Source organism: Peromyscus californicus, unplaced genomic scaffold, assembly GCF_007827085.1.
Source record: "Peromyscus californicus insignis strain IS unplaced genomic scaffold, ASM782708v3 Scaffold_14__1_contigs__length_90479793_seg_2, whole genome shotgun sequence".
Lineage (NCBI taxonomy): Eukaryota > Metazoa > Chordata > Mammalia > Rodentia > Cricetidae > Peromyscus > Peromyscus californicus.
In genome coordinates this window covers 73,153,224-73,180,295 of record NW_026294436.1, presented here as the reverse complement: position 1 = coordinate 73,180,295, position 27,072 = coordinate 73,153,224, and the positions used below count along the sequence as shown (strand labels likewise).

Genomic DNA, 27,072 nt, shown 5'->3' with positions numbered 1-27,072 from the left:
CATCTTAACTGTGGTCAGCATGATGCCCTTTGCAGATTTCCTGGATTATATGAAATAGAGAAAAACAATCTGAGTTCTTGCAAGCAAGCATCCCTCCCTGCCTGCTTCTCCACTGTGGATGTGATGTGGCCAGTGGCTTCCTGCTCCATCTGCTCTCACTGTTCCACGTGAAGGACTGTACCCTGAGCTGTGGGCACAACACACCCTTGTCAAATCATTCTGTCATAGGGACAAAGAAAGACACTAAGACAAATGTACTTCAAAAATGGGATGTTTTGTTTTAAGTCTAAAAAAATTATGGTGTGTGTGTGTGTGTGTGTGTGTGTGTGTGTGTGTGTGTGTGTGAGAGAGAGAGAGAGAGAGAGAGAGAGAGAGAGAGAGAGACAGAGAGAGACAGAGACAGAGACAGAGACAGAGACAGAGACAGAGACAGAGAGAGAGCAGGAATGTAGAAGTCAGTGTACAACTCTCAGGAGCAAGCCTCTCCTCCCACTGCGAGCACTGGGGACTGAACTCAGGTCATCAGGCTTGCAAAGCAAGCACTCTGGCCATGGGAGCCATCTCATTGACCCTGAAGAGCTACAACAGAATGGCTAGCCATGCCTAGTGGCACATGCCTGTGATTCCAGCTGTTTTGGATAACGTCACAAATAGTTCCAATTTAAGATCTGCTTGAGCTACAAAGAGAGTTCAAGGATAGCCTGGGCAACATAATGAGATCGTGTCTCCAAATGAAAAGCAGAAAGAGGGCTGGAGGCATATGCCACTGATAAGCACTTGCCTCTTGTCTGTGAGGTCCTGTGCTCAGTTTCTAGAACCAGAAAAGGACAGAGGAGGAGGAGGAAGAGGAGGCAGCATGTGTAAGCCCTGCTCTTTATCAAGGTATTTTGTTTAAATTTAATATCACTGTGCCTATTTGTGATGATGTAGAAAGGAGTCATATATCTGGATTTTAAACTGACTTACACTGTGAGTGAACAGCAATATATTAAAAATAATGAGATTTAGTATGACATCTCCAGTTCATCCAGGGGAAAGCATAAGAAAGCATGTATCATTTTATAGGCTTCTCATTTGGGTGAAGGAATTGAGGCCAAGGCCATTTGTCAATGGTTTCCTGTGACTCATCTGTGAGATTCTGGCTTCCTGAAATGTTTCAATGGCTTCAGATCATACGCCGGCTGCCAACAGTCAGACAAGAATGCCAGGGGCGGACCTAGCTATTTAATTTTTCCATTAAGAAGAATATGCCTGCTGTAGAGCTGCACAGGCCATTCTCTTCCCACCATTTCCATCACCGTCTTCCAGACAGTCAATACCAATAACCCACATCTGACTAGAGGAAACAGGCTTCCTTTCAGACCCCAGTGGGGAGATGGTGGAGGTGGCTGACTTTTTCCTCCACTAAGGGACATGAAGTAACTACTAGAAATCTCACTGACAATTTTCAATTGACATCAGCTATTGAATGTGTTCCAAAGTCAATAACTGGTATGAAATCTTTGCTCTGGCTAGAAAAAAAACGTCATTCCAAAGAATGGTAGTGACATTACTCTTCAGCATAGTAGGTACAGGCAAAGGAGATTTGAAAACTAGCAGGCAAGGGGCATCCCATTTCTACCCTGTTCCATGGTATGGCATCCTTGTCAAAGCATCCCCTGATTCTTCAGACTGATAAACAAGGGGAGTTAAACTGATCATGGGTCTACCATAGGCTACAGCATCACTCAACTGAGATGTTTCTCAAATCTCTGAAAGCAAGTCCTGACATCCCAAAATTTAACACGCTAATCTACATTTCCCTTGAAGAGATATATAAAAAAATTCCCTTGAAAATCATATATAGGGGCCAAGGAAATATCTCAGCAGCTAGAAGCTCTTGCAGCCAAAAATCTGATGATCTGAGTTCAGATCTCATGAGGTCAGACATGGTATTAGTAGTGCACATCTGAGATCTCAGCACTCATACTCAGAGACAGAAAACACAGAAGAATTCTTAGAAGCCATAGACCAACCAGTCTGAGGTATGCTGAACAATGACTAAAACAAGAGAGACCCTGTGTCTTGAAACAAGGTAGAAGTTAAGAATACACACCTGAGGTTGTCCACTGACCTCTGCATGAAAACCCCCACATAGCAACACACACACACACACACACACACACACACACACACACACACACTACACACTACACACTACACACTACACACTACACACTACACACAAAAATAAACCAAGCAAATAAGATTAACTCATCCATACAAACACATTGTCTTGGGTAGGGTTACTATTGCTGTGATAAAACACTATAATCAAAGCAACTTGGAGAGGAAAGGATTTGTTCAGCTTAGGCTTCCACACCATTGTTCATCACTGAAGGAAGCCAGGACAGGAACTCAAACAGGGAAGGAATCTGGAGGCAGGAGCTGACACAGAGGCCATGGATAGATGCTGCCATGGCTTGCTCAGTCTGTTTTCTTATAGAATCCAGGATCACCTGCTCATGGGTGGCCCTACCCACAACAGGCCAGGCTGTCCCACATCCATCACTAATTAAGAGAATACCCAACAGGCTTGCCTGCAACCAGCTCTTATGGAGTCACTTTCTCAACTGAGGCGCTCTCCTCTCCAGTGACTAGCTTTTGTCAGGTTCACATAAAACAAGCCAGAACAACTGGCCCCTTGTCAGTTGACACACAAATACATCACTGTTAAGTCACAACTTTTGCTTTCTTATTAATCTCCAAGATTTCACATTAAAAACGTAAGTAACTTTAAAAGTCCCGCAGTCTTTAAAAATTTAAATGCACTAAAGTTCAGTATGTTTAAAATATCCATTCTCTTTAGAAATCCAAAATCTCTTTTCAAAGCTCAAAAATTTTCAACTGTGGACTCCTGTAAAATCAAAATTCAGTTAAAAACTTTCTTACTTCAAGAAGGAAGAACCTGGACATAGTCACAATCTGAATAAAGAAAAACCAAACTCCAACAGTGTAAACTCAATGTCCAGTATCTGGGATTCATGCATGATCTCTGGACTCCTCCAAAGCACTTGGGGCACTTCTCTGGCTCTGCCCTCTGTAGCACACAGCTTGTCTCCTAGGCTCAAACTGGATCCACTCCATACCTGCTGTTATCCTTTGTGGTCATCCATGGAAAGACTGGCCTCCCCAAAATGTTGGAGTCTCTTGCTACAAATAGGCCACACTTTCACAAATAACCTCTCTAGTGCTCTCCTCAGGAACTCCAACCCTGCCACACAATTTCAAGCCTCAGCTGCTCTCCATGATCTCTTCATGCCATAACCAGCACTATCTGGATGACTTTTAATCTACCAAGTTCTGCTGTCAAAAAATCTGAATTTGTCAAGGTTCTCTAGATGAACAGACTTTATAGAATGAATTACGTGTGCATGTGTGTGTGTTTAGTCTGTGGTCTGGTTAGTTCAACAATGGCTAGGTCCAAGAATTTGGTAGTTGTTCAGTCCATGAGGCTGGATGTCTCAGCTGGTCTTCAGTATATGCCAGAATCCTAAAGAGACAGGCTCTAATGTCAGTGAAGCAATAGACTTGCTGGTGAAAGGAAGCTGAAGCAGGCAGAGAGTAAGCTTTCTTCTTCCCTATCCTTATATAGGCTTCCAGGAGCAGGGGTAGCCCAGTTTGAAGGTGAATCTTCCCATCCCAAAAGATCTGAATTAAAGGTATATCTTCCCACCTCAAAGATATGAATTAGAAGTGAGCCTTCCCACTTCAAATGATTTAAGAAAAAAGTCCCTCACAGGTATACCCACCCATCCATTTGGGTTTTAGTAAATTCCAGATGCAGTTAAACTAACAACCAAGAATGGCCATCACACCCACACTATCTCACCTAGGTTCTATAATGACCAAGAATGGCCATTACACCCACATTATCTCACCTAGATTCTAAGTCAGGATTCTTCAGAGGTCATCTCCAGTGGAAACTCATGGGCAAAAGATGGGAACCAATTTGCCTGTGCAAACCCTAAGATAGATTTTTGTTCTACTCTCTAGAAGAGGGAATGCTTGGAGAGTGCTCATCACAGTCTATCTGATGTTTTGTAAACTAGAAATAGAAAACAAATGTACAATACTTCAGATATTCAATCATTCTAAGGACCTTGTCCCTCAAAACTTTCTCGTGTATCAAAATAGCCAGTCATTTTATTGTTTCACATTCTCTAAAGCTAATAATTTCTACAAGCAATTCTGAAAGTCATATGTATCAATTTTAAGTGCTAACATCTACCTTATATAGAATTTTTGAACAAATACTTTAAAATCTATGTTGTGTTAACACAATAAATTTTCTCAGAGAAAATTATTTGTGAATAATTTTGATCACTGCCATATTACAAGGAGTTTCTGACAGAAAAATATTAGTGAAAGAGTATAAATTATGATAAAGTAAATATGGCCAAATATAAATTAGGTAAGGTTTGCCAATTGCTATAAAGATGAAGCCCTTATCCTCATGTATTCCAAGTGTTATAATACCATATCCACTTACCTGTTTGTAAGTGACACATTGTACAAACGAAAATCTTGCATTCTTCCAACAAACTGCTCTAAACCTGAAAAATATGTGTAGATAAGAAACCCCAGAACCCACGCAAGCATGTAGATTATTCATCTGACATTCCTTCAAAACAACAAAATTTTAAATTACCTTCCCATTGGTACCCCTTCAAATTCATGAAGATTTGTGTCTGTTTTCGAATTCTACATGATTAATACTAATTCTATTTATCTCCACAGCTCTAGCAAGACTATGAAGTCAAAGTGAGTCCCTTAGCAGATTACTTCCAGACCCAATTCATAGCTGTGCTTCCCTAAATTCCTCTCTCACTTACAAATATATAAATCTATTATTTCAGCAGCCTTAAATTTGTTTGTTGTCTACTTTCAATAGCAATTTTCAGAATATTGCTCTGCCAGTGGGAAAGCTTCCTGTTCTCCTATCCCACCCATTCTAGATCAAACTCTAGAATGTTGATTCCAACTAACACAAATGCTCATCCAGAAAGCCTCAAAGCAAAAACAAAACAGCAATGCAGACGAATATAAGATCTGTTGCTCATGGATATTGAGTCATCCATATATTGCAGAAGAGCACAAATTCAGTCTCAAAATATTATCATCCCCTAAGAATTCTTCTGAGGTTATCAGGTTCAAAGACCACAATGCCATCATAGAGCACTTCCATCCTTAGGTAAATATTAGCCTTTACAGACACAGTATTATTTGTATATTTACCAAACACTTATGAGGGCAGCTAAGCTCAAGAGATTTGGAACTACAAGGAAGGGAAAGGAAAGTAAGGGGATGGGCAACAGGTCAGAAGGGGAAAGTGCCTGCCGTGTTTGCTTCTCAGAAACTATGTTGGAAGTTCCATGGAGTGGCATGCAGCTGCAATCCCTACTTGGGGGCAACTAGCCTGGAATATGCATAGCAGCAGAAACATGAGGAGACAGCTGCCTTATCAAGGTGGAAACCAACTCAGAAAAGCTGTCCTTTGACCTCCACATATTTCTCTTTGGCATATATACATTCAGTCAGAGGTACATCAGAATCACACCACACACACACACACACACACACACACACACACATACACACACACACACACTCACACACACACCAGAAAAGAAAAAATAAAGGAAAGAAAGCAAAACAAACAAACAAACAAACACAGTTATAGTTTGAATCTGAAATGTCCCCTACAGATTCACATTTTGAGTCATTGGTCGCCAGCTGCTGGTGCTAATTGGGGGCATGTGGACCTTTACCAGGTGGATCCCTGCTGGAAGAAGTAGGTATGGTCGATGGGCCTTTGCAAGTTTACCTGGCTCTATTCTTTGCTGGCTTTCTGCTTCCTGGTCCACAGTGATATGGACAGACTCCTCCACACATACCATCGCCATAGCCTGAGTTGTTCTTCATGCCCTCCCTATCATGAATGACTGAAACAAAGAAACTCTGATACACAGTAAATTCTTTCTCCCTTAAGTTGACTCTGCCTGGTATTGTGGTCACAACACAAAAAATAACTAATACAACTACCACCTCTGAATCTTTGTTCTGTGTTTAATAAAAAAAGAAAACATCAGGCTGGAGTTTGGCTCATGAAGACCCCAGAATAGGATGGGATCTAATATATAACATCAATTCAGTAACTGAGTGTTGGTTGAAAAATTAAATTCTAACCACTGGCTAATTTAAAAAATGCCATTTTACTAAAAGTTCATTTTTTGAAAAGTCATTTTTCAACAATGTCTTAATAATAATTTTCAAGAAAGTTTCTTTCTTTTTTTTTGTGCTACTGTTCCTTGGAAGACATTTGGAGAAAACTAGTCAGAGGAAAGTTGTTAGGTGAATAAAAGATGGACAGTAGAGGCCACAGAGATGGCTCAGCAGTAATGTGTACTAGCTGTGTTTCCAGAGGACCTGGGTACAACCACCTGTAACCATCTAGTTCTAGAGGAACTGATGCCCTTTTCTGGCTTCTGTGGATACCAGCCATGCACATGGATCGCAGACATACATGTAGACAAAACAACCATCAAACAAATAACCAAATCGTGGGCATCCAGAATAAACTCTTGTATCTATCCAAGAAAATCAAGGGAGATTCTGAGAAGATCACAAGATCAGGGGTGTTATGAGAAAAGCACAAAAATCATAAGAGTCTATACCTGAATATATGTATCTACACTTGAGCACATACATTTATGTTGTTTATTTGAAGACAGAGCTCAGAGGTAGATCATCACTTGCTCAGCATGCACAAGGTCTGGTTCAATCCCCAGCACCACCAAAAATAAAATTGAACAAACTACACTGTTTGCATGCAATGCTGATATTTAAATGATATACATCCCAGAAAATGGTTGAGAATATGTGAATATTATTCATAAACATCAGTATTTTCAGTTGATAAACTGAGATAAACGTTGTTGAGTTGCTTTTGGCCATGATATTTATCACAGCAACAGAAAAGCAAATTAGAACACAATGGTACAAGGAAGAATATTCTGGATTTAGAAATAAAAGAAAAATGGGAGGGGTGCATGTGGGTACCTCTAAGTCCTGTACGCTTACATGATATTTTTGGGAAAAGAACGGAGCCAAGGATGTCACTTTTCATGGTATTAATTCTCCTTGAGAGGAAGAAGGTCATACTGCCTGCCTAAAACAAACAAAGCTGGACTCATCTCCTATCTGCCCTTTTACCTACCCCCACCCACCCACAGTTCTTATCTGGACATCCTTCCTATTCCATACTACAGTCCCAAAGATTAAATTCTGAATGTTCTTTAACTCTTTAACACTCAATCCTAAGACTTTACACTGGATATTTCAAGAATTCCTTCCTTACCCAGTTCTTATCTCAGCTTTGAATTATGTCCCCTAGAAAATATCCTGAGGCCACCACAGTGCTATAAGTTCCTGTAACACTTTGATGTGTTCCTTTCATTCTGTTACAGGTACCTACTTACTTCTTTATCTGTCCTATGACACTTGAAGTACATTAAATAAACTTCCTCAGTAAGATAAAGTATTTGTTTTCATTCATTGGTCTATCCACAGCTCATAGCCATATTCCTGTCAGCTGGTAAATTATCCAATGATGTTCAATATGAAGGAAATAAAATAAAAGGGATGCAGGGAGTGAGTGAGATGGTTCTGAAGTGAACTTAGGGAGAGGGATGAAGATGTATATTGGTTTCCACGGGAATAGGCCAGAAGGATGACTAGAAATGATAGACTCCTTATGGTGTATTTCCATGGTGACTTTGTACTGGCACAGGTATGCAAGATGGGTGAGTTAAAAAAATATTTGCACATCCCAATATCTTGAAGTGTCAAGTGACTGGTGGTACCCAGCACTGACAGTTGTACATCAAAACGAGGGAAATATAAGGTTAAGGCTCCTATACAAAGGAGGAGAGATGATGTGTACATGTGGATAGGGTCATAGGAAAGTGAATCAAGGAACAATTGATAAACTATACAACAAAGAACAAACGGCAAATGAGAACAAAAAAAGTCCAAGAACTGACTGTGTCCTTGAGGCCAATGAACTGTGCGGTGGAAATGAAAAAACAAGATATTTGAAATAATGACCAAATTTACTGAAGCCTTTTCTAGAAGTACATAAAGTGTCCCCAGTGTTCCTTCGGGCAGTTTGCTGACTGATGCTGCCCCAGCAGAGTTTTCATATTCAAAGCCTGAGTGTCCATCAAGAAAGACTCTGTTCTGGGCAAAACTGTGTCCCCACAAAGTTGTAACTCCTCACACTTGAGGATGTCACTTTACTTGTACATAGTGTCTTTGCAGAGGTAATCAAGTGAGGTGTCACTAAAGAAGGCCCATGTTGAAGATGTCATTTATAAGGTAAGGAAACAGTCCAGACACACAGGACCAAAAGCGTGTGAGGAAAACACATGCAGTGCTGAAATCAGAAACAAACACAATTCAGAGACAAGGGAGCCTTCACTCTGAGTTTTCAAATTGAACAGAGTCCTGTATAAACTTAGCATTGTTCTTGTCGGGTCCTGAACTCAAAGGAAACAAATTTCTACTGTATAAGCCACCCACACTGTTAATTTAGCCACATGAAATTTACAAAATCATACAAAATTAGTAACACTAATTTATATAACAAGTTGCCCATGTGACTCAACATCTTTCCTCAGTATAAAAATATTGTGTACAATGTTTATATAGGAGTGCAGAGGGAAATGTTTTGAATCAAGCAACCAGACCAGAACAAATAGTGGATGTGGTGGGTTGAATGAAAATGTCCCCCATAGGTTCATGTATTTGAATATCTGGTCCCAAGTCTGTGATACTATTTGAGGACATAATGGAAACTTCAGGAGCGCAAGCTTTCTGGAGGAAGTATGTAGTTGGGGTTGGGCTTTGAGGTGTTATAATTTGATTCCATGTCCTGTTCTCACTCTTTGCTTCCTGATTGCAGCTGAGATATGATCTCTCAGCTTCTTGTTCCTTTCATTGGAAGCCATGCCTCCCTGCCATGATGGACTCTTGTCCCTCTGAAAGCACAAGCCAGAATATCAGTTGTTTATAAATTAGTTGTGATCATGTTGCTTCATCACAGCAACAGATACAGTGAGCAATTTTTCATGACATTGGAAAGATACGCTGTCAATGAAATGTAACCCAAATTACAGACACTTGTGTAGTGGGTAGCCATTCCAGCTTTGATCTGGAAATTCCAATCCCCATTGAGATTTTGGCAACTGTCACGCCTACAAGGCGGGGCTGAGGGAGGCGCCTGGAGACTCGAGATCTGGATGGGCGAGCGCTCTCGCTCGGTTCCGGATCCTGGTTGGTAGAGGTGGGCCAAGCAGAGCTCCAGAGAACTCCAGGTGGACTTCGATACACCTTCCCCAGACCCCACGACCTACCTATCCCTTAATTTGTAAGTTACGCCATTAAATAAATCTCCTTTTAACTACGTGGAGTGGCCTTAATAATTTCACCAATATCTGGTGCCCAACGTGGGGCTAGAACCCATGACCCTGAGATTAAGAGTCTCACGCCCCTTCTCCCTTAGGTTTCATAATTCTCAGGGTTATGGATGATGGTTATAGGGTTGGGGGTGGAAGAAAATATTACACTCAGTATTCTAAAAAAAAAAAGAGAGAAAAAAGGGAAAAGAAGAAATGGAATGGAAAGGTATAAGATATTATGGTAGATTATTGTATATACTAGTAAACAAATTTAGTAAAATAGCAGCCTTAGATAATTTGCACTGTAATTTGCACTATTATGGATTCTTATATGTTGATACAAATGTAAACTATTTTTATATTCCTGTTTAAGATAATTTGTATATTGATACAAATATAGAACTATATTTGTTATAATGTACATATATTTCTACTCTTATATGAAATATTTGTATATTGATACAAATGTAAATTTATATCTGCCATACTTTATGTTTAGGATATTCGGTATATTGATATATATTTAAGATTATTGTCATATTGCATATCGCACTATATATTCCTACCTCTGTTATAAATATCTTGTGTATTGTCACAATTTTGAAGTCATCGTTCTTTACCATACATTTGCTTATAGACTGTTTACCTTGTTTATGTGAAGCCTTATTCCTTAGGTTATTTTGGTAGATAAGACTTATAGATTTATAGTCACCTATGCTTGTCATCACTATAGTTACGTTAGTTAGGTTATCCAGATTTACAGATACATAGGTCAGATGGACAAGTAATCTTCAAACACTTCATAGACCTAGAGAATATGGCATTTAAATAACTTAGAATTCTGTTGATGTGAGATACAATTGCTCCTGGCTGCACCAATTTGATCCCGAGAGAATGTTGGGCTTCTAAGACATTTCCATTTGGAAGTTTGTCTTCTTGGCACAAAATGGCCTACTGGGCAAAGAACTGCCCTTGCCTCGACGACTGACAGTACAAATGCAATGCTGTCCTTTCTGGACAAGTGGGATACAAGGAAAGCGACCACTGTACTCTGCCAAGACAGGGTAAGATGGTCTTTCAGAATTCCTGCTTCTGAAAATGGTCTGTCAGATACCTTAGGCCTATAGCCAATTTGAATGCACCAACAATGCTGAGAAATATTAGGTGACTGTCCAGGCTGCCAGCTGTCTTGGTCTACTCTTGCAAGATTCACAAAAGTTGCTTGCATCCATTTACCATTTCTCAGGTACCATTATATTCCTTCTCAGGTCTTTGATGGGATTGAAGACTAGCAGTTATAGCTACAACTTAGTAGATAGAACATATTAAGTATTAGATTCAGGTTCTTTAGGATAGGACACCTTTTGGAATGATCTTTGTAACATGCCATTTACCTGTGCTCTATACTTTTCTGGATTTTAGTATGTTTCTTGCTTGATGTTGTTTTCATTGGTTGTAGTTCCATCTTATCTAGATCATTATCCCTCATTATTCCTGGACAATATTTGATAACCATTGCTTTGTATATAGTCTTGTATTAGGTTAGAACCTTCTTATTTAGACAAAAAGGGGGAGATGTAGTGGGTAGCCATTCCAGCTTTGATCTGGAAGTTCCAACCCCCACTGAGACTTCGGCAACTGTCACGCCTATAAGGCGGGGCCGAGGGAGGCGCCTGGAGACCCGAGATCTGGATGGACGAGCGCTCTCACTCGGTTCCGGGACCCTGGACGGTGGAGGTGGGCCAAGCAGAGCTCCAGAGAACACCGCTGGACTGCAATACCCCTTCCCCAGACCCCGCGACCTATCTATCCCTTAATTTGTAAGTTACGCCATTAAATAAATCTCCTTTTAACTACATGGAGTGGCCTTAATAATTTCACCAATACACTTGGATCTTGTCAGAGTCTTCACTGCGGTTTTGAATATCAGATTGATTTCATTTACTTTCATCTATTTTATTCATCTACAAATATTTAGCTGTAATATATTGTGTACCGGTCACTTTTGTTGCAGCCAAAGATGTATCAGTCAACTAAAGATTCAACAGTCAAAAAATACACATCCTTGCTTTTATGGAGCTTGTGTTAAAATAGATACATAAATATAGTAAACAGTAAACATGTATTTTTATATATGTATATGTATATATATATATATACATAATAAGTACTATTGATAATAAAAAAATTTAGAGTAGGAATGAGAACAGTATTGGGATAGTGTGTTCAGAAGGAGACCTCATTAAGAATATAGCACCAGTTGGAGGGAGATTGATTGGTCCGGGCATCTAGAAGTAATATGTTCTGAGGGCAACCAAGGGAGAAAAGGCTCCTAAAGCATGTGCTTAGCATGTCAGAAGAACCACAAGGAGCCAGTATCATGGCTCAGAGTCAGGGAGGGAGAGGCATTCAGAAGGGTGAGTGAGACTAGTAACTGGCTGACGAGCTAGAGCTATGAATTGTTAAAAGCTTTATAGCGTGTTGTAAGGGTCCGGGTTTTATTCTGAATGAAATGAGAGACCTCTGGAGGGTTGGGAGTAGATGAGTGATAGGATCTCAGGTTCATTCAAAAGTGTTGAGATTTAGAACTCAGGGGACCGTGTTCAGAAGCAGAGAGGCCAGAGGGGGCTACTGCAGTCATCCAAGAGGAACAAGATGGCCGTCAGAGAGGGAGTTAGGGGTGGAGGCTTCCCCAGCAAGGCTGATAAATTAGAATCCACTTCCTATATCTTAATAATAGTTAAAGGCAAGCTCTGCTGCAGAGGGACAATGAAATCCATTTTATCATCTATAAAATAAAAGGGCTGGGTTTTATAACCTTTAAAAATCATTTGAGTTTTACACTTTGGAGTCTGTGATAGGACAGTCGTCTCCACTGCCTCAGAATTCATAGTAGGGCATTTTGTGAAAGAATTAGAGAAAGTTTTGAAAAGACCCAAAGTGAACGTGCATTATCCATCCCAAGCAGAGGAGTTATGACTGTGAGAGAGGAGGTCATACAGGATTTCAAGGACATAGTCTCAGGAACAGACTTTAATAATCCCTTTGCTAGGTGCCAATTTTTAACAGATATTTGTAGGGAAAAACATGCCATAAAGAGCTCTCTTTGAAAAATATCTATATGCGAAAGACATGTCCAAACTATATAAACTGATCAAGGGCAGAGCTATGACTCATGCAGGAAAGACCTCAGAGCTGCTCAGTGAGGATACAAAAACAGAAAGAAGATCTGCCTTGTGAGTGAGATGTTGGAGCAAACCACCACATGGGTCAGGGTGAAAGCAGTGTCAGGGCTGAGGGGATGGCTCAGTGGGAACAGTGCTGGGTCTGTACAGAGGGTCTGTACCCATATAACAAAGCTATGTGTGGCTATAAGCACCTGTAACCCAGCACTATAAGGGGCAGAGATGGGGGCTTGATGCCTGGGAGCCTCGTTCAAGGTTCCGGGAGAGACCCTGCCACAAAGGGGAATAAGGTGAGGTGGCAGAGCAGGACATGGATGTCCTCCTCGGGCCTCTGCATATGAATCACCTGCACCCTGACACAGGCATGTAGAAGCAAATGCTCACATACCCACACAAGAAGATATTAGCACTGGTGCTGAAGAATAAGCACAGAACACCAGTCCTAAAGAAGACAATAAATTGCCTCTGTTTCATAGATAGCATAATTTTCTATTTTGAAAAACCCAAGGGAACATACACAAAAGCCACTAAAACTAGTATATAAAGTTATCATACCAGTTCAACACATAAAAGTTTATTTTTTTAAAGATGATTCCGTGCTATTTGGAAATTTTTAGTCCATTTATAATGGCAAATAAAACATGAAATACTATTGATCAGTGGCTGTGAGTAAAACCACCAGGTGTGGATAAAAAACTACCAAGATGTCATCAGGCATGGCAGAGTGCTGTGGTTTAAATAAGAATACTCCCCGACCCCCTGCATAGGTTCATATATTCGAGTGCTTTGTCATCAGGGAATGGCACTACTTGAGAGGGATTAGAAGGTGTGGTCTTGTTGGAGGAAGTGTGCCACTGGGGGTTAGACTTTGAGGTTTCAAAAGTCCAAGTCAGTCCCAGAGTGACTGCCTACAGATCAGTATGTAGCATACTCAGCTACCTTTCCAGCACCATGTCTGCCTGAGTGCCATCATGCTTCTCTCCGTGATGGTAATGGACTAAACCTCTGAACCTATAAGCCAGCCCCAATTTCATGCGTTCTCTTATAAGAGTTTCCATGGTCATGGTGTCATTTCGCAGCAACAAAACACTGACTAGAACACAGAGTAATGGTGGAAATTCTCTCCGCCCCGAAGCAATGCTTAGACAGTACTCGCAGTAGCTGCCAAGACAGTGCTTTCATAATTTGGGAAATACACCAGATTTTGAGCAATGTTTGGAGGTTATGTTTTTAAATGGATGAATATTTGTAAAAATATTAAGTTCTGTCACAATTTGACCATTCCTACATTCGTTCTCTTCTCTGAAACTTACAGTCTTGTAGATGGAAGCAATAAAATGTTTACAATCTGAATTAAAACCAGCAGCTAGAGAGCCACCGGAAGAATCAGAACGGGGTTGGAGCTTTGCAGAAGCCTTCCTAGAAAACTGTCATAATTCAATGTATCTGGAAGTAGCCTAAAGAGTCCCTCCTTTGAGGTCTAGATGGACACTTTGTCCTCCTAGTGGGAGGAGCCTTTTTCAGAGGATGTCGTTTGAAAACAGTGAGTGGTAACTGCTTAAGTTTGCAGTGCCCCAGGTGGCTTTATCAATGAGAAAAAACCAGAACCATATGAATAATTTAGAAAATGCTATGCTCACAGGGAGCATTTACAGCTCCGATATTTGCTAAGGGATCTTTGAAATATACTAAGTTTGACAACTACAAGTTGAACAAAGAAAATACTCAAATTATGAAAGTCAGAAATGAAAGATGATGTTACTACTGACATCATAAACATGAAATTGTAAAGCCTATAAATAAATGTGTGACTAAAACTAGATACTCATGACAAATGGGACAAATTCCTAGAAAGTATCAAACCCATGTCAAGAAGGAAAGATAATATGAATAGGTACAGAAGAAGGAAAGAGACAAGAGTAAAATGAAAATTCTCTTGAAGAAAATCCTGTGACTCAAGCCTTCCTTGAAAAATTCTACTGAAGATTGCAATTGATTTCAAACAATTTAACAGAAATGCTCTCCAAATTCATTTTGTGAAGTCAATGTGGCCCTATTGCCCAAATCAGAAAAGATATCACAAGAGTTACAGGTTCTATAGAAAAAAAATGTCTCCAAAAGATTCTAATGTGTTAAATTTGTATGATAAAGCTGAATATACATCATATATATGTATGATGAGAAAATGTAGACATATTTTAAGGATGAGAAATTGGGTTAGTATATGAAAACCAAGTCATATATGACATTGACCCAACAATGGGCAGAAATGACATGATCCATTCCATGGAATCATTGCCCAACTCCAACATTGGTTCAAGATTGTAAAACCAAAATCAAGCACTTTAAAAGAAGATAATATTTTAGGTCATTAGTCACTTCTAAAATTTCAACATTTCACAAAATAATTAAGGATGAAGGACTAAATCTTTTCTATCTATGGTTACAACAAGCTTACGCTGTTTTTTTTTTTTTTTTTAACTATGTCCATCTACATTTATGGAGGTTTTAACCTGAGTAATTAAGTAAGAGAAAAATGTTTCTATATTGAAAAAAGTACTCTGTACATATAGAAAAATTCTAAAAAATACATTTAAATATATTAGAACAAATAAATGACCCAAATGGTATGATGAGAAATCAATATGTAAGAAATGAAGTATATTATCTACATAGTATGAGAGAGACCTGGAAATTAAGTGAGATGAACTACATTTTTACAAAGTTGCAAAGACAATTAAACAGAAAAATAATATTCTTTGAATGATTCTGGGACTGTTAAATTGAATTTCAAATATGAAAACTCCTTAACCTGCATCATCCACCTCATACATAAGTTCAGCAGTATAAAGATAGTAATGCTAATTTTTAAGCTATGATACAATCTGGAACAAATCATAGGGAAATAATATAGCATTCATGTAGGCAAGGATTTCTTAGATATAACAACAAAGGAACAATCATGCATGGAGAAATAGTTGTAGCATTAGATCAGATTTCCTTGGCAGGTTTCCTGAGGAAATTCTCATGAATGGATGAAGATTTACTTAGAAATAAGGTGGCAGTTTAAGGAACCTAGGTGCCCCATATACATGAAATGTCTTCAACACCCAGTATCAAGAAAGAGAAAGGAGAAATATCAGAATAAATGGGTGCCCATCAATGATCTTAGAATACATACTAGAGTATTCATTGAAGTTTAACATTTTGTGGATATTATTATTTTTACTATGTACTGATATTAATAATGACAATAATTGTAATCCTCTTGTATACTCTCATAAGACATTAATGTCACCCTCAGTCTATAGATGAAGAAACAATTCCTTACAAAGGAAATTCCCTTGGTAAAATATGTCATAAGTTATATCAAGGAATGTTCTTAAACATAGAAACTGTTTTTCTTAAGACAGAAAAACTACAGACCAAATCTCAAGGTTACCATAAATGAAAATATCAGACATTAACACATTAGATCAATCATATTTTGAAATTTCATATACAAATGCAAAGCCCTAAGAAACCAGCAATAAACACTAAATCCTTAAAGGGGCACCAAGACAGTCTTTTTTAGTGGGAAATTTGGAAGACTGTCCACAAAACTAATAGCAGTGTGAAGATCCCTGTTCTACTGTTTCTTTTCATTACTGCTTCCTGAGTTCTTAGCTGGGTTTGATGGCTCACAGATATGCTGCTGGAACTGGGGAGGTAAAGGCAGGAAGATTGCTATGAACTTACATCCTGCCTGGCCTGCATAATAAACTCTAGGCCAGCCTTGGTTACAGAATGAAACCTTGTCTAAAAAATTTAAATAAAAAAATTTATATTCCACAATCATAAAAAAAGATAAGAGAAATAAAATGCAGCAAACATATTATTTGTAAATTATGATTTTCTACATAGAAGATCCATATAACTCTAGAATCAAAATATTAGAGTTAATAAAAGTTATAAAATGGTAATAGCAATAAGAATGACATATAAAAACCCATAATATATCTTTGTATAAGCAACACACAAGAACAGTGCCAGAAAAGATACTATTTACAAAAGCACTAAAACATTAAGGCATTAAGGCATGTATGGATAAACAAGACATATGGATAGCTTTTGTGCAAAAACTTACCAAAGCACACCCAAGAACACTAAATGGGGATGGGGAGGGAGGAGGGGATAATGTCTCAAAAGTTAGAGCATGTGCTGATTTTACAAGGAGCCCAGGTCTGTCCCCAGCATTCGTGTTGGGTGGTTCCCAATAGCCTGTAACTCCAGCTCCAGGAGATCCCACTCCTTCTTCCACAAGCACTACACAGACAAAGACACACACATGCCCACAAGCACACACACACTCACACACACACACACACATACACACACACACACACACACACACACACACACACACACAGGTACCACACACATAGATACACACACAGAATTGAAAATAAAAATAAATACTTTTTAAAAAGGAAATCCAAATAGAATCATGTACCATGATCAGAGATGCAGATATTCAAGATAAGAGCAATATAAGTCCTTCATATACTTTAATGTAATTTTAATTAAACTCTAATGAAATTCCCATTAGGTAATTTTCATGAAAGGGAATCCTGAAATGCACTTGAGGAAACAATACCTAATAATTATTGTTTGAAGACTGGAAGAAAGATCAGAACAAGAACATACTCTGAGACATCAACACACAATCAAATGTCCCACTTTTTGACAAGAAGTTGATTAATTTGACCTCTGAAACAAACAGGAAGTAAACAGTCATAAAACTAGAGTGGCAGATCAAGGTGACTTTCCAATCAGGAAGAAATTCATGGATATTCAACAAAAATCAAAGGGGAAAATATGTACCAATAAAATCACTTAAAATTCAATCTCTATATCACACATAGCACAGAAATTAACTTCATGGGAAAAAAAAAACCAATAGACAATACTTATTATGCCAGGATATGAAAGAGTTTCTAAAACAAGATACAAATATATGAAGCAGTGGTGGCTGGCCCAGGGAGAGCCGAGATGGTAGAGTGGAAGCAGCCAGTGCTTTTCCAGCTGTTCCCCAGCTGGAACTGAAACCAGACAGAAAACAGCTTCCTAGCTATGGCTGGGAAATTGTAGTAATGGCCTGAGACTTGGACAGAACCAGAGACACCGCTGTTAGAAAAAGAGGCAAGAAAAGTGCAGAAGTGAAGGAGAGGTGGTTCAGCCACCCTGCAGCGGGGGAGGGGTGGGCAGGGGCAAGAGAAGTGGGAGAAGCAAAGATGCAGTCAGCAAAACTAAAACCAGACAGACAACAGCAAGCGGGCTGAACTAGTCTGACCCCAGGGTGCCCGGCATGCGAGCATGCGAAAAGAGTTCTGTGTTCCTCAAACAAAAGGCATACGTGTAGTGCCATGATGGGGAGCCATCTTGGAAGGTCACATGAAAGCTACAGGACCACAGCAGCTGAGGAATGACAGGTAAGGTTGACCTTCTACCTTGGCATTCACACATACAGGTGTATCTGCATGGCTTAGCATCCGAGAGAGCACATCGCACATCACACACGCACGCGCACGCACACACACACACACACACACAAAAAAAAACATGTGAAAGGAAAAGAAAAATATGTGAACTATATGATATGGTAAAGTTTGAACAGGAGACTGTTAAGGTTTTTGTTTTTCATTTTTGGTAGTTCTTTGGGAATTTGATATGAGGTATTTTGATCATATTTACTCTCTCCCCCCAACTCCTGCAGATCTGTTCCTCCCTCCCTCATCCGAGTGCAACCTTGTCTACAAGCCCAGAACAACTGACATAAGACTTTTTACTCAGGGTTTGTGAAATTCTAACTGACTAAACTTCAACGATTCCTGTGGTCTTCCTCAGACTCCATCTCATTATTCATCTTGTTCATTACTCTATTTTCTTAATTCCATTCAGTTGTTTCCTTGGAATGCACCAATCTTTATAAAAGTCATCCTTTAGAATTCCTTTTCTAGTATATAAACCTGTCACTGTCACTTTATATTGCTCTATCTTCTGTCTGTCTGTCTGTCTGTCTCTGTGTCTCTATCTCTCTCTGTCTCTCTCAGTCTCTCTCTCTCCCTCATTTTCCCTTACTCTCTTCTTTTTGGCTTGCCAGGCAGCTGAGAACTACCTAACTTCAGGACAGGGCTCAGCCTCTTCCTTCTCACTGCTCTTGAGAGGCAGAGATGTAGTCAACCCCAATCTGTCTGATTCTAAGGCTTACACCTAATAATTAATTATTTGGGAAATCATAATTTTTTTATGATTTAATCTTTATAATTTTTTAAAATTTTTAAAGATTTAAATGTCTGAAGAAGCACTGTTTTTCCAAATACCACATGCCCTGCATGAAATGTTAACATGTAAAAGTCCCAAGACTACCTTCTATACTATGAAAATCTGGTCTCTAAGAACCAAAATCTGGTTATGTTCACAGACCATATACCATGAAGTGCTTACATTTCTCATTCTCACCCAAAAGTTTAAAATACTTTAAAAATGTATAGTATAGTTTACTAAGATTAAGCACAATTAAGCAATGTGAGTGTTAGTCACTTAAATTCTCCTCAGAGAGGAGCATTGTTAGCATCTTGAATAAGCTTTGGCAAATATCTATTTAGACATTTAAATATCTGTGCTTCAGTGAAGTGTGGGTCAGAGGTTATTCCACACACCCCTGCCTCTCTCGAGGGACAAAACATGCAGCCCTTGAGTGACTATACACAGGATATGCTTCTTTCCTCACAGTGCTGTTCACTTCTCCATTCGAGGATGGGTTGTGTTTGTTTAATCAGTTTCCTTTCAAATGCTTTAGCTATTCCAACAGCTTCCTGAACTCTACAGTGAACATTTTTGAGAATAGATTCAAGCCATTGTCAAATTAAATTCTTAATGCTCAAAAACTATTTTTTGGTTAAGTAACATTCACAGTTTAACTTTTGGTAGTTTGACAGGTTCCCCAACTCTTTCAGACAATAGCATAATCTCGTTTTTTTTTCCCTTTCATTCTTTGCCAAACAATAAAATGATAAACACTGAATACATTTTAAATTCCCAGTTAATTAGTCAGATATCTCAATACTTTCATGTTTGTTGACATATAACCATGCCAGTGAGTCTCACATTACAAGATTATAAAATGTTTGCCTTTACTTACTCTTCTAGCTCATGATTACATTGTAACATAGATTCTAAATGGTCTTATTAATAAAAAACCCAGAGCTAGATACTGGGGTAAATGCTAAAAGATCAGAGAAGCAGAGAAAGCCACAGCCACCACCTCTTATCTCACCAACTGCTCAGCCTGAAAGAGCCCTCAGCCGATAGGCCTCTAGCCAAATGAGCTTCCTCAGCCAAAAAGGCTTTAGTTCCTGTCTCCTCACACTTTATATACCTTTCTCCACCCACCCATATCATTTCCTGTCTCAGCCTCTCTAGTGCTGGGATTAAAGGTGTGTGACTCTCAAGTATTGGGGTTAAAGGTGTGTGCCACCATTGCCTGGCTGTTTCTCTCCCAGACTGAGTCAATCTCACGTAGTCCAGTGTGGCTTTGAACTCACAGAGATCCAGATGGATCTCTGCCTCCCAAATGCTAGGATTAAAGGTGTGCGCCACCACTGCCTGGCCTCTATGTTTAATCTAGTGGCTTGTTCTGTCCTCTGATCTTCATGAACGCTTATTAGGGTATACAATATATTACATTTCCCCTTTTTGTCTAAAATAATAAAAGGTAATAATTAATACAAGAAAAACTATGTACAATAAGTATATACAGTATATACAATCAAGAATTACATTAACAATGCCCAGTCCATAAACATTTGACAAATTCAGAGAAAATACTCCATTATTTATCCTATTGTGGTGAGTCCAAAGTGTTGTACCTAATTCACTTTCTATCCTAACTTTGTATTACCAACCCCAAACTATCTTTTGATGTCTTTCAAATTTATACACTTTACACCTCTTTAATGAGTTTTTTTTTCTGAATTTGTTAACAAGAAAAACTATAACTATAATTATCTAGTCTTCAACTCCCTCAGAGAATCAAGGAGGAAATAATATTAACTGAATAAACAGGAAGTGCAGGCAAGTGACTTCCAAAAAATGTGAGAAATGACAGAAGCAGCTAGCTGCCTGGACAGTCATCCAAGGTTCCTCTGCAACATTGAGGCATCCATCTTTGACCTATAGGCCTAGCATACCTGACAGATTCATCTGTGAAGCAGGATTTTCTAAAGAGATTTCCTACCTTGTCTTTGTAAATTTTGGCAGTCCTTTCTTTTGTGTCCTGCTTGTTCATTTGGACAAAATACTGTCAGCAGTTGAGGCACAGTTACTTTCTTTCCCAGTGGCTAACTTTTGCCACAAAGAAAGTAAACTCCATAAGGAGTTTCTTCGATGCCCATCATCTTCTCTGAAGTAGATTGGTGCTGCCAGGAGCAGACATGTCTCATTGTCATTAAAGAATCTATGTTATTAAAACATCTTAAATGTCATATTCTGTAGATATTTGAAGTGTTTGAAGATGATCTGTTTATCTAAAATATATCTCTGTTTGACCTTGAAAACATACCTAACCTGACAATAGGTGCCTAACAACTAACCTGCATTTCTTTATACCCCAATTAGTTAGTAATAATAACTTTCAAGGACTAGAAATTTGTATTACATTGTTAAATGAACTGTCTAGGTACAATACCTTGAAAAAGATTAGAAACGTATGCACTGTATGTTCTAACAAAAATAACCTCAAATTTGTATCAATATACATAATTTGTATACAACATACAAAAATCCAATCCAATGTAAAGGATTTAAAACTAGTAAAATATTTAAAACTTGCTTCCCTTTTTCTTTTCAGAGTAGATTCAATAATCTACCCTTTTATCCTATCATTTCTATATAATACATTTCTATATCATATCCCCCTTTCTTCTTTTAGAAAGAGATTGGCTATGATCAATAACAATTTTAACCAAGCACTAAACAAAGACAAACATCCATAATCCATTTTTTTGGGAATGTGGGTGTAGTTTTCTAGGCTACTTCATGCTTATCAAGGGCACTGATAGTCTCATGGGGACACAAAGAAAATTTAGGATTATAGTCAAGTCCTGATTGGAGTAGTCTGTGAGGCTGTATCATCTCAATTAGCCATCTCCATATTGTCCTGAGCAGTTTATAGTCCAAAGCCGATCTTTGGGTGGTATTTGTCAGCTTAATGGCATTATTATAGTCCATGTGGAATCATCATTTGGGGGGTTCCATCATCCTTTGGAGACTTTAGAGATCACGAGGTCAAATTATTTCTTTTCTTGATAATTTTTTCCAGGTAGTTCTCTCTTTTTCTTTGGGTACTTATTTGTCCAAAGGTCTTTAAATTGTTCAAGAAGGTTGTTTTTATTTTTCTTGAAAAGACAAAAACAAAACTTTCCCCCAACCCTAACTTTGGGGAGTTTCCAAATCTAATCATTATCACTTTTGATTTATGGTTTCTCCTTAAATTTTTGTTTTATTTTCTAAAGCTGTTCTATCATCCAGAGCAGAATGGTTTCTTACAATAGGCATTATGTTCTTTAATTTCTCTGGGAAGTAGTTTCTTCCATGATGACAGGAAAAGATTGAATGGAATTTGACATGGAGGCCTGTGAGAGGCCACTCGGGGCATTTCCAGACAGCAAAGGCAAGGGATTAACTTGTCTGTCCATTGTTGATCTACATTCATTAGTCCAATGTCTGCCTTTGCCACACCTTCTGTATAATCAAGAAGGGACGGGCATTCTGTTGGGATTGTTCCTGAAGAAAACATTATTTCTAGGAACATCCTGTTTACAGTTCCTTTTTAGGTGACCTTGTTTACTATAATTAAAACATTTGACATTACTATTTTTCTTCAAACCTCTGGAAATCACCTCTCCTATCCAAGAATCATCATGGTCATGGAATTCAATATTAATTGTATCTTGGATCCATTCCTCCAAGGGTGCTGATCTTGTCTTTAACAGCCTAATTATCCTTTTGCATTGTGCATTAGCATTTTCAAAAGCCAGATATTCAACTATTATCTGTCTAGCTTCTGAATTTGGTATTAGTCTATTTATTGCTGAAGTCAGTCTTTGTAAGAAATCAGTGAAGGTTTCTTTTGGACCTGTATAACTTTTGTAAATGACTCAATTTTCTTTCCTACTTCTTCAATTATGTCCCAAGCATTCAAGGCTGCAATGCAGCATAAAGTTAGGATGTGATCATCGTATAAAGATTGTCTTTGTATATCAGCATAATTGTCTTCTCCAAGAAGTTGATCTTGGCAAAGTTCAATAACTCTAGCCCTACTTGATTGTTCAATGGTCTTAGCCTCATCTTTCCACCAGGTCTTCCATGATAATGGGGGACCAGCCACCAAAACTGCTATAACCAAATCTCTCCAGTCTTGAGGGCTAATTCTATTACAAGTTAACCACAAGTTTAACATCTGCTTTACAAAAGATGAGTGGATGCCATATGAGACTATTGCTTCTTTGAATCTCCTCAAATCTAACATTTGCACAGGAGTCCAGTCAGCTTTTACATAGCCTTGAGGATATCTATCACTGAGTAGTTCCTGTAAGGTTACTGGATAGATTAAGGTTGGCTATTTGAAAGCCTTAGGCTGTTTCTCTGTAACCTTGTAATGCAATGTCGAAATTGGTTCACCTTTAAATTCTTCTGTCTGGGTCTGAATTAACAAGTTTTCTAAAACTTTCTATTTTAACAAGTTTTTCTAAAACTTTTATCTTGGCACTTATATTAACCAACTTTCTTAATGATCAAACAAAAATTATCAAATAAATAATATTTATAATTGACATTACATCTATCCCATCAACATTAATTATGCTCTCACTTAATTATTCCATCTTCAGACGGTTTAGTTTATAGTCAAAAAGAGACCAAATGTCTTCCATTGTAAAAATGTTTCCCATTTTTTAGCCGGGCGGTGGTGGCGCACGCCTTTAATCCCAGCACTCGGGAGGCAGAGCCAGGCGGATCTCTGTGACTTTGAGGCCAGCCTGGTCTACAGCGCGAGATCCAGGAAAGGCACAAAGCTACACAGAGAAACCCTGTCTCGAAAAACCAAAAAAAAAAAAAAAAGTTTCCCATTTTTTAATGTGAAAGAAAACTTTCTTTTAACTAATTCCTGCTTGACTCACCAAATCTACTGACAGTGATGATTTATATGATGGTGTGGCAGCTGCCCAAGGAGTGGGCCCAGAGAAAGCCAAAACCCATGAGGAGGAGAAATAAGTGAAAGATCCAGCTGTTTGTATGGGGGAAGTGTGAGAAAGTGGCTAACTCCTGTGGCTTTTGGTGCCCAAAACCTATGGAGTTTCCTGCAGTGAGGCTGCAACAAAACTTCAGCCATCGGATTAGGGAGTCTGTCCCAGGCAGGGTGGAGATTTTAGCCATGTATAGCTCAGGCTTGAGCCAGGGACTGCAAGGCCACAGGCAAACGGCTTTTTCATGAGTTTGTGCCCCACAAGTTGGATGCCAGATACTGTTTAAATTTTTTTTTTTTGTTGTTTTTTTGAGACAGGGTTTCTCCATGTAGTTTTGGTGCCTGTCCTGGATCTTGCTCTGTAGACCAGGCTGGCCTCGAACTCACAGAGATCCATTTGGCTCTGCCTCCCGAGTGCTGGGATTAAAGTTGTGCACCACCACTGCCTGGCTGTTGTTTGAATTCTTAGAGTTCTTATTAATAAAAATCCTGGAGCCTGATTTTGGGGTGAAAGCTGAAAGATCAAAGAAACAGAGCAAGCCACAGCCACCACCTCTTACCTCATCAACTCCTCAGCCTGAAAGAGCTCCAGCTGAAAGAGATTCTAGCTGAAAGGGACACTTCTGCTGAAAAGCCTTTAGTTCTTGTCTCCTCACACCTCATATACCTTTCTCCACCCAGCCATCACTTCCTGGAATTAAAAGCATGTGTGCTTCCCTGTACTGGAATTAAAGGTGTGTGCCACCACTGTCTGGCCTCTATGTTTAGTCTAGTGGCTTGTTCTGTTCTCTGATCTTCAGGTAAATTTTATTAGGGTACACAATATGTCACCACATTACATATTTTCCATTGAATCTTAATCAGTCATTCTTATACAACATGACTGTGACTCACACACTTCCTATCTCTTATTATGTAACTATTTGTTCTGAAAGTCCAGTTAGACAACTCTCATCCTGTCTTCCTGGCTCTCTTCCCAACGCAGGAGTTAAAAGTGTGCATTGCATTGCTGACCTCTTTTGTGTGGATTCTGGACATCAAACAGGTCCTCAGGCTTGCACAACAAGCAGTGTAGCAACTGAGCTGTCTCATGTTCCTGTGCATCATATCCTTTTCCACACCATTGACCTGTCTTCATTCATTCATGAATTCATATACTTTCCCTTTTATTTTCTTATTATGTTATTCTCAAAGCTTTCTCAAAGTTATCATAATAATAGGAGAACTAAAGGAAAGGGGATTTCCTATGTTAGCTGAGGTTAAAATCGTAAAACTATGAAAACATTAAGTTGCACTTCATCTCGAGTCAACAATATTCAGATGAGATCAGAAGCACCCAAAGCAGTGGATACAGACGTGAAAGCAACTGGAGTTGGTGTTGGGCCAGTGGTCTTTTCTTCCCTTGCATTCACTTTTATAGATACTCAACAATGATCATTGATACCTTAATAGCCAATAATCCTCTGAGGAAAGAATTGTCCACAAATACATAGTGAGGCATCCCTCATCTTGTTAGGAAACTAAGAATATGTTTATAAATCACTCCTGAAATAGTTCTGGAAAGTTGTGATCCACATGGCTCTGTAATTTTGAATTAAATATTTAGAGAACTGTTATGATTGATGACACCAATAAAAATCACTCCTCATAACTACATGGTTGCTACTTTAGCTATCTAAGGGTATAGACCTGCTTGAAGCATGGAGCAAAATCTATGATGAAAAGAAAATATTCTGAGAAATGGAACTGATAGACACTGATTGATATGTGAGGTGGTTTGAATGAAAATGTCCAGAGCTTCTAGCATTTGAATACTTGGTCTCCAGTTGGTGGCACTGTGTAGGGAGGCTTAGGATGCATGTCTTGTTTAGAGGAAGTGTGTCACTGAAGGCAGGATTTGAGACTAGCACCATTATGAGTTTTTTCTCTCTGTTTCATGCTTGCAGTCCAAGATGGGAACCCTCAGCTCCCTGCTCCTGCTACCCCACCTTCCTTCACTTTGCCATAATGGACTCAAATTCTCTGGAAGTGAAAGCACAAACAAGCTTTCTTCTGTAAGTTTCCTTGCTCATGGCATTTTATCCCAGCAAGAGAGAAGTAACTTACACAATATGGATGGTCTATGGTGTCTATTTTCTTACTTAAAAGGCAGCCTGATCAAATCAAGGTACCACATTAACATGCACAGAGCCAAGTCCGATGAAAAGCATTCCTTTTATCTATTAATTTTCTAAATGTGTCCCTGGAACAATTGATGACAAATACAGACATGACTCAGGAAAACGTCTAGGGCAGTCAACATCCATGTGAAAAGTCATTCCCAGCCAGGATCAGAGACCAAAAACCACTTCTTGACACGCTACAGGCCCCACTGGACAGGCCTGTGTCTGAGGCAGTCCATGGAGAGCAGAGGCTATCAGTGTGGTGCTACCAGGCAGCACCTGGATTCAGTTGGTGGAGATACCTTGCACAGCTGCCCTCTCAGAACAAAGCCATCTTGGATATGGACACAATTATGGTGGACAGTGACTTAATTTTTTGATTAAAAAATGGTACAAGCAAGAGAAATAAAATGATTTATAGAAAGTCCATAGGAACATTCTGTACCTATCTCTTTTCTGATTAGAGAGGTGGCAGGGAGCCTGGCTCATTAGGCAGAAGTAATGAGCCAGTCCACATGCCATCTCTAATTAGAGAAGAGATACAATAGATACCACCATACCTGTAGGCTGATGGAGTAAGGCTAGAAATTAAAAGCAATCTTCCCTTCTCCCAGCTCCTAAATACCCATAATATGAGTGTAAAATATAATAAAAAATAGATATTTGTGAAAAACCATTTTCCGTTTCTTGTGTTATAATCATAGGTGAAAAATCCTTTTCCCGGAGTCTAAAAATAAATATCATTTTCAGATTAAAATGGCCTTTTGAGGCATCAATTCAGCATTTAGTGCACTGAAGTAGAACAGAGTCAAGTCATTTCAGCCCTGCAGTGCAAAGTAGACAAATTTATAATGCCAACAAACACTCGTAGAAACACTTATTGTGAGGAAAGTCTATTAGAAACACTAGTGAGGGTTGAATATCTAAATAAGGGTCACAAG

General features: G+C 38.9%; 1 protein-coding gene across 1 annotated transcript in view; it reads right to left on the bottom strand.

The window, feature by feature from the left end:
• The window catches only part of Ush2a (usherin), a 706,426-nt gene that overhangs the window by 605,124 nt on the left and 74,230 nt on the right, over positions 1-27,072 (bottom strand). The window contains exon 4 of the mRNA XM_052737975.1: positions 4,532-4,595. Coding sequence (XP_052593935.1) covers positions 4,532-4,595 — 64 coding nt within the window. The remainder of the gene's footprint in view (positions 1-4,531; positions 4,596-27,072) is intronic.